This window comes from Citrus sinensis, chromosome 3 (genome assembly GCF_022201045.2).
Source record: "Citrus sinensis cultivar Valencia sweet orange chromosome 3, DVS_A1.0, whole genome shotgun sequence".
Lineage (NCBI taxonomy): Eukaryota > Viridiplantae > Streptophyta > Magnoliopsida > Sapindales > Rutaceae > Citrus > Citrus sinensis.
Genome location: NC_068558.1, coordinates 44,043,095 through 44,050,991, shown reverse-complemented (window position 1 = coordinate 44,050,991; position 7,897 = coordinate 44,043,095). Strand labels below are relative to the sequence as shown.

The 7,897-nt window shown below is 35.9% G+C and overlaps 1 protein-coding gene across 3 annotated transcripts; it reads right to left on the bottom strand.

The window, feature by feature from the left end:
• Nucleotides 1–311: 311 nt before the first annotated feature.
• Nucleotides 312–6,380, bottom strand: LOC127901113 (ARM REPEAT PROTEIN INTERACTING WITH ABF2-like). Of its 3 annotated transcripts, none has more exons than XM_052437314.1 (19): nucleotides 6,040–6,379; nucleotides 5,642–5,793; nucleotides 5,209–5,381; nucleotides 5,011–5,131; nucleotides 4,844–4,918; nucleotides 4,649–4,743; nucleotides 4,397–4,472; nucleotides 4,158–4,265; nucleotides 3,459–3,587; nucleotides 3,289–3,357; nucleotides 3,119–3,178; nucleotides 2,858–2,981; nucleotides 2,589–2,728; nucleotides 1,974–2,037; nucleotides 1,801–1,880; nucleotides 1,480–1,544; nucleotides 1,276–1,393; nucleotides 1,063–1,187; nucleotides 312–631 (listed from the first exon to the last, which is right to left on the bottom strand). In XM_052437314.1, exons 1-19 carry the CDS (start codon nucleotides 6,281–6,283, stop codon nucleotides 535–537), a joined length of 2,115 nt encoding a protein of 704 aa, XP_052293274.1. In that variant the 5' UTR covers nucleotides 6,284–6,379; the 3' UTR covers nucleotides 312–534. The 3 variants fall into 3 exon arrangements, with proteins under 3 accessions (XP_052293274.1, XP_052293275.1, XP_052293276.1); XM_052437315.1 differs by having other exon boundaries at nucleotides 5,209–5,377; nucleotides 6,040–6,184; XM_052437316.1 differs by lacking the exons at nucleotides 312–631; nucleotides 1,063–1,187 and having other exon boundaries at nucleotides 1,801–1,858; nucleotides 6,040–6,380.
• Between the last annotated feature and the right edge of the window lie 1,517 nt (nucleotides 6,381–7,897).

Here is a 7,897-nt window from a genome sequence, read left to right as displayed (position 1 = left end):
TCTTTTTTTTTTTTTAATTTTAAAGGTGAATTTCTTTAACAAATAAATAAATAGAGTATTTTAATTTTATCAAAAAAAATTGAGTACTTAAATTAATAGGTTCAAATATCTCCAGTTGTCAAATATCATTACTCTTGATTTTACAGATAATGGATTTGGAATTTTGAACCATCGGCTTACGTCCTGTTTTGTTGATCCCGCGTCTAAAACCCCAATTCCATAATATGTATTAAATGCCCACGAGTTCGTCTGCGTCCTGCTTGTCTAAACGACTGCAAAATGCGCGTCAAGTAAATTTGATCATCCAATAATTATCGCCTATTTTCAACCTCCCAGTCTTCAATTGCCTATGACAACATCAATATATGGGATTTACATTATCTGAGAAGTCGCCAAGTCTTCTTACACCTAACACGAGGAATCAGCAAAATTTCCTCCACTAGCTCAACAACAATAACCCAAGCTCTATTTACATTCTTGGTCTTCATCTACTATTCTGTTTCAATATCAAAATTAAAGCTAAATCATTTACATTCACAACTGGCTTGAATTCACAATGACAGGATTCGAAAATGCTTTTGTGAAGTAATTTCGTATCTCTGGTAACACACAACGGATCAAACGAAAGAACCTGCGTGTTGTCAAATAGTTGAATTAGAATTTCTCAAATTCAGTTAGGGTCCAAACATATATACCACTGACTACACGAAACTAAAATGGCACAGGAAAGACTAGAGACATTGGCAGTGTTTAATATCATTCAAATGTTCTAGGAAATCCCACTGAATATGGGATTCAGATAATAATTTCACTTCAAAGCCATTGCAGAAATAACAATTTTTCAGACTACCACAAAGATTCAAAGTCCTGAAAAAATGTGAAAGCAAATTTTCTAGCATGATTTATTACCACGATTGTCATAGGTAGTTAAGATAAATTTCCCTCCTTAAACCCAAAATCTAATTAAAAGAACGGCCAGAAATTTATACACCAAGAATATTGAAATTAATTGTTCAAAGCAGCTTGAAAAATGGACAATCAAGGTGGAAGGAGGTAGCATACCATGGTTTGTTTCTCATTTTGTCAAATTTCTCCAATATAAACAGTATGCATGATTGCTTTAATGTCGTAGCATTGTAGGCCTCTGATAACTCGTACATGAGCATAATGTTTTCAACAGAAATAATCTAAGGAGAGAAAATAAATCATTAGACTAAATATTAAGAATACTATAATGCTGTTAAAAACACAAATCAAACTCAACATTTAGCCAACCTGTGCAATGGAATACTCGCAGAGTCGTTTAAGACCTTCTAAAAGATACTGGTCTGCAGCCCTCAGAAGATCTTGAGCAATATCTACACTGACATCGACATTTCCTGTATATATGAATCTACAAACATCCAAAATACTATAAAATATCAACAGGGGATATTTGCTTAATCATTCATCTTTTAAGGGAGAATGCAAAGCTCAGACCTCATCATCAACTCAAAAACATTCCATCTGATATTTGGAATCTCTACATCTTTTGCATTTTTCTCCTGCAATGCATTTTTATAAAGCTTCAATAAGTTATAAATCCAAATTTCATAATGATACATGGCAATCAGCCAATAGAATGCAAAATATTGCACAGATCAGTAGATGCAGAATGTTCAGAAAGAAATCTGACTATGACTGAATCCTCATACATGATTCTCAGTCTTTTATTTTGCAGATTTATCTGTTTTATTTCATCTTCTTTTAGTTAAGCATTTAGCAAGAAACAAGATAGCTCTAAAATAAGTCAATGCTCACCTTGTAACCGCCATCAAACATTGCACGGAAAGCATCCGACGAAGCAAGCAAACAAATTCTGTGAGCATAAAATTGTTTACCTGACAACGTTAAGAAAGAATAGTATGCTCGTGTCATTAAGAAACACAAAAAAGGAGCAATAATTTCAAATCAAAGTGGAAACAAATGTATACCTTCAACAACAAATGTCACATCGGACAACGTAGGATTGTTTACAAATTGCTCACCCAAGTACACCTACAGCAAAATTATGAAATTGTTACAATGCAAAATGTGAACAGATGAAACTGATATCAAGAATGAGGAAGTCAACACAATGTTGAGTCTGAAATAAAGAACTAGAATCAGTGCTTTGGACCATTGAGCATAAAAAGAAGGAAGCTTATTGAGCAACATTAATTTATGTTTTAGGAAGACAAAAGTCATGGCTCAAATTACAGGCTAATCTTCCGAATTTCAAGCAAAAGGTCAAAAGAAGAGTAGTTATAGGATAATTGCTCGGGGTGGAGGGTTATTTTAAAAAAACAACCCCCCCCCCCCCCCCCCCCCCCCTTCCAAAAAAAAGGCATGTAATTGAAGATCAGCTGGTGGTCAAAATAGCCAACTCTTCAAAACTCCATAACCTAGGAAATAATTTACATTGGCTCTCTTGAATTGAACTATAAGACGCAGCAAAGAAAGCAAATGCACATTCATATCAAGTGCACATCTTCAGCCCGCATTTTCTATTTCACCTAAGAAACTAGAAAATTTATACCCCAAAGCTGGCAGAAATTCAGAAAACACACCTGTTGGGTTGGTGATGGAGGAGCTGCATCCATAGGAGATAGAGAAGTAGCTTTGGTAGCCAACTTATACAAGGCCACCGAACTTTCCTCTCGCTGCTTTACAGATGTAGACTCAAGGAGCCCCAACAGTAACTCCAATCCTGCAGGAAAAACAAGTGAACAATGAAGGAGCCAAGAACCAGAGAAAACCTGACTTGAACTGCTGGAGTAAACGTATGCAACAAAGACAACTGGGATCAAAGTAGGTAGCTCAGCTCAAGTATTTATACCATTGTTATCAATAAAAATAGTTTTACAATCATCAGGGGCACAAAGATGGGCAAGGGCCAAAGTAACTCGTCTTTTAACAGCCCTGTCGGCAACTCGCAGCAGATACAAAAGATGATTCAATACCTGTCAAAACATTGACAAAATTGATACACCAGGTCAAACAAACTTATGCTTATACAATCAATTTCTTCCATGAAAAAACTAAATTTTACAATTCAAATCAAGTAGATTTCCTAAAAAGTAGAGATGAACGAACTCACTCGTCCGTGAACTTTCTCCTCTAGTCTTTTTAATGTCCTTGCTACACAGTCTTTAGTTGGCTACAAGTATCATGAAAATTTTTGTAACAGCTAGCAACAAAACTCTGAATGGAACAATAAAGGGAAGTATCTATAATGTAGTTTCTAGTAAAATGGAAACATGAGCATACTTGCACAGTGAATTCTCCATCCTGGAGCTTCTGAACACCTCCAACCCTCACAAGATCTGCAACATTATCCTATGGAAACAACTTGTGATGTAAGTACAAATACATAAATTAGATGGATAACAAATGACAGATTACAGCAAAATAAAATGACTGAATGACCTTAACCATACCTCATTATCTGCAAGGCCATATAAAGCAAATGCAGCATTATGTTGCAGAGATCCATTTTTAGAATCAAGAAGCTTTAGCAAAGGCAATATACCACCATCCTGAGCAATGCCAGCTTGATTGTGTGTGTCCTACAATTAAACAGTTTTAGCATACTCGGAAAAAACACGCACATCTGCATAGCACCCAAACCTTTCAGGATAAAAATATATTGAACAAGACATTTGTCAAATAGAAACAAAACTTTTCTGTTACTAGTTACTAGAGAAATTTAATGAGGATGGATAACATAAAGATTGATTGCCACATAAGTTGTTATGCACAAAATTAAGGACTTTGATGCACCAAAATCTTTCAGGAAAAACCAAAGCAGATAGAAAGATTTGCCGTGAATCAGAATCAGTGGATGCTTATTACTGTAAGAATAGAACAAGATGATAACAGAGATATATCTACATAAACCTAATAATCATCCATGCAAAACACCTTAGAATGTTTACACAATTGTTTACTAAAATACCATCATAACAGAATTCAGTTTACATTTATATTAAGTAACCTTCCTCATAAAATGAAAGTAGAGTATAACAGCTCAAACTATTCAAGTCCAGCTGATAACAATTAAATATAGCAGCCTTCTAATGCCATTTATATTAGTATCTTCTTTGAAAAAGGCACAACAGGATTGAGGAAATAATAACCTGTGCCAATCTCCCTAGTGCAAAAGCAGACATTTCCTTAAGCTGTGAATCTGGGGACTGAAGCATTTCAATTAATGGCCGTACAGCTCCTCTCTGAACAATGTGCACCTGCATGAAACTCATTTTTGTTGCACTGAAAATGGGGCTGGTAATATAAATTTATGACCTAATTTCCTTGACTACTGCCAATATAAAAGATTAAAAAGTCAAGTCATAAAGAGGAAATTATTTCAGTATACCTTGGAATTCGAATCGGCCGCAGCAAATTGACCAAGTAACAGAGCTGCTTCTCTTTTGCTTTCTGAACAGGAGGAACTGTTGCAAATTGATCAGCTTCTTCAATTATTAGTTTATTAATAATAATAAAGAACCTTATAGAGTAAATTGAAAGCAAATCTTATGATATAGCCTGAGGCAGGTAAATAAGACACCATAAGAGTAATTAGAATTCAGCTCAGAAAAAGGCGAACTTTGCAAAATTCAATATTTACCTGAGCAGCCCAATGACTGGTTGCAAAGCCCCAGCAAGAATAACTTCCTTCTTTATGCTTGGGGAAGAGTGAACTAGATTCCCAATCACACCAACCTGAAAATCTCAGGTGAAGTCAGTTAGTCAGTCAATGATCAAAGCATCATGAAGTTGTGAATTGAAACTACAAATATTATGAATTTGAAAGAGTGCCCACAGCTTCGAAGTGTACACTAGCATCCTCTGAGCGCAGCATTAGAACAAGGGTAGGTAGAGCATTGCATTCCACAATCTGCGAACTCAAAATTTATTTATTTTCAATAAAAATAAGAAGAAAAAGTTGCTTAAGAACCTCAAGTGTATAATTTAGCAAGAAAACTGTACCAGTTTTTTGTTTTCATCATTTTTGAAGGCAAGAGTCCGCAGGGCACCAGCAGCTGCCCTTTGTACCTTCGCATCTACAAACTTCAGTAGTTCAACAAGAGGGGGGATGCCGTCTTCAACCCTGAATGTACGACAGAGACATTAGAAAGAGGGTACAATAATTTATATAAGAAAAGCAAAATATGCAAACAAGTAAACCTGACACGGGTTTTGATGTTGGCGTTCTCATGTGCAAGGTTGGTGATTGCATCAGCTGCTCTCCTAATAACACCACTGAGTGCCCGAGAATTACCACCATTCTTATACTGCTTTAATAAGCTCACGAGATGGGGCAAAGCTCCAGTATCAACTATGATTTGTTGATGCTCTGGCTATTTAACAAAGCATAACAAGCAGGGTAAATACTACAAGGTAAACAAACAGCTAAAAACATCAACCAAGATGCAGACACATAAAAGAGAAACAAAATGTCCGGAGCACAATAGTATGACTCTACTTTGGAAGAAATGTTCAACTAACAAAAATAAAACTACAAAGATACAAAAATGAAGATAAGTCACTTGGCCGTGACACCTTTTTTTCAAATACTATGAAGTAACAATTCATGCGTCCAGTTAAGGTAGTCAATTACTTTGACAGCAAGAAGTCCAAGCGCAAAAGCACATTCTTTCTCCACTTCGTGCTCGTACGGGATCTGAGCATTCGTCAACTGTGGTGGCGTCTGGAGATGTTCCACCAATGCAGGCACGGCTCCATTATCCACAATTAAACTCACAATTTCCTCTGCGCCAACACATTGTTTGTTAGAACCAGAACGAAAATAAACTAAAAAATGACTACAAATACGAAAAATTTACATAATTATTATAGCCAATCAACGCGAAGTGATTTCAGACGAAGTGCTTAAATTTGGCCATCAATATTCCATTTCTTGAAAGAACCAGGTGCGACAAAGACAAACAACACCCTCACAAATTTGTGCAGTTACATATATATTTATAATCAGGATAGAAATGTCGAAAACAGTACCGTTTTTGGCGAATTCAACAAGAGCGTGAGAGGCGGTTTTGGCGGCGGCGCGATCGGTTTCATCAGAAGAGAATTTGGAGTTGAGTATATCAATCTGAGCGCGGATATCTTGAACGAGATCTTGTTGAGTGGCGCCGGATTCGACGATCGAGACCTTGCGATCAGGTTTCTCTTCGAAATCTTGCTCAAGCTTCCGCTTCAAGCTTCTTCGAGCCGGAGAGGTTTGGCGCTCCCGACGATCCATCAAGAATTGGATGTAAATGATGGAGACGATGCTAGGGATAATTTGGGAATGAAAAGTGGGTGTTTCTGAGTTTAGTGAAATAAAGAATGTGTATGATTTCGGTTTTAATTGGACGAGGTAAAATTTTTGGTGAGGTGTTGGAAGCCCGCCGTTTCATTTTCGGATGTCAGGCTAACGTGCGCTCCCGCCTTTTGGAAATTAGTTTAAAAAATTATTGCGCCAGCTACCCGGTTTTCTAATGTATAATATTTTTTATTTTTTTCAGAAGCACTGGGAACGTGGAGTCCTTGCAACGTGCCTTCATGTCTTAAATGAACAAGGTACAATAGCTTCACTTAATCACACATATATTGCTTTGATTCCTAAGACGGCGAGGCCTAGGAAAGTGATTGAATTCATACATATTAGCTTATGCAATGTAATTTATAGATTAGTAGCTAAAGTGATTGCTAATAGGTTGAAGCAAGTACTTCATGAGGTAATATCTTCAACGCAAAGTGCCTTTGTATCAAATAGATTAATAACTGATAATATTATTATTGGTTATGAATGTTTGCACAAAATTAGGCATAGTAAGAGTAAAAAGAAAGGGATAGTTGCCTTAAAACTAGATATTAGCAAAGCATACGATCGAGTAGAGTGGCTATTCTTGAAACATACAATGGAGAGACTTGGTTTTTTTTTATAAATGGATTAGGCTTGTTATGGACTGTATAACCACCCCTTCCTTTTCTATTATCATAAATAGGGATGGCAATGGGCACCGCCCGCAGCGGGTTTGTCATTACCAAACCCAAACCCGCACAAAATTTAAATTATCAAACCCACCCGCAACCCGCAGCGGGTTTTAATTTTTTTATAAAAACCCACCCGCAGTGGGTTTTAACAATTACCAAACCCGCAATGGTATCCGGCGGATTTTTTGCAGGCTTCCGTATTTAAATAAAAAATGTTTAATATATAAATTTATAATAATAGCCTCAAATTCCATATAACATACTCAATTTTTTATTTAAATAATGTAAATAAAAAATTAAAATTTCCACATCAATTCAACACAAATTCTCAAATTTAAGTATAAATTACACAAATCCATTTAAAAAACACAAACTAGTATCTAAAAATAATAATTACATTTCATATTATCATTTAAAACAAGCTCCAAGAGAAGATATTCATTTCATTCACCACCATAAGCACCCATCCAACACAATACCTATAATAATAATTAAGATTAATATTTTCAAATACTAATTCGAAGGAAAATGCCTTTAGTTTTCTTTAGATTATGACTTTAGAATAGGATATAAGCCACATACACACATACACAACTTTGAGCCTTTGGCTATTTGGTAATTTAATTAATGACATTATTTTCTTTATACATTTTTAGATTAAAATTAAATTAAAAATATTTTAAAAAAATATTGCGGGTTTGGTGGATATCCATGCGGGTATCCACCGGATATAAGGTTAATATCAAACTCACCCGCATCCATGTGCGGGTTTTAATTTATAATACTAAACCCGCCCGCAACGGGCGGGTTTTGGCGGTTGGGTTTGGGCGGGTTTGCGGGTACAATTATCATCCCTAATCATAAATGGAGTTGCGAA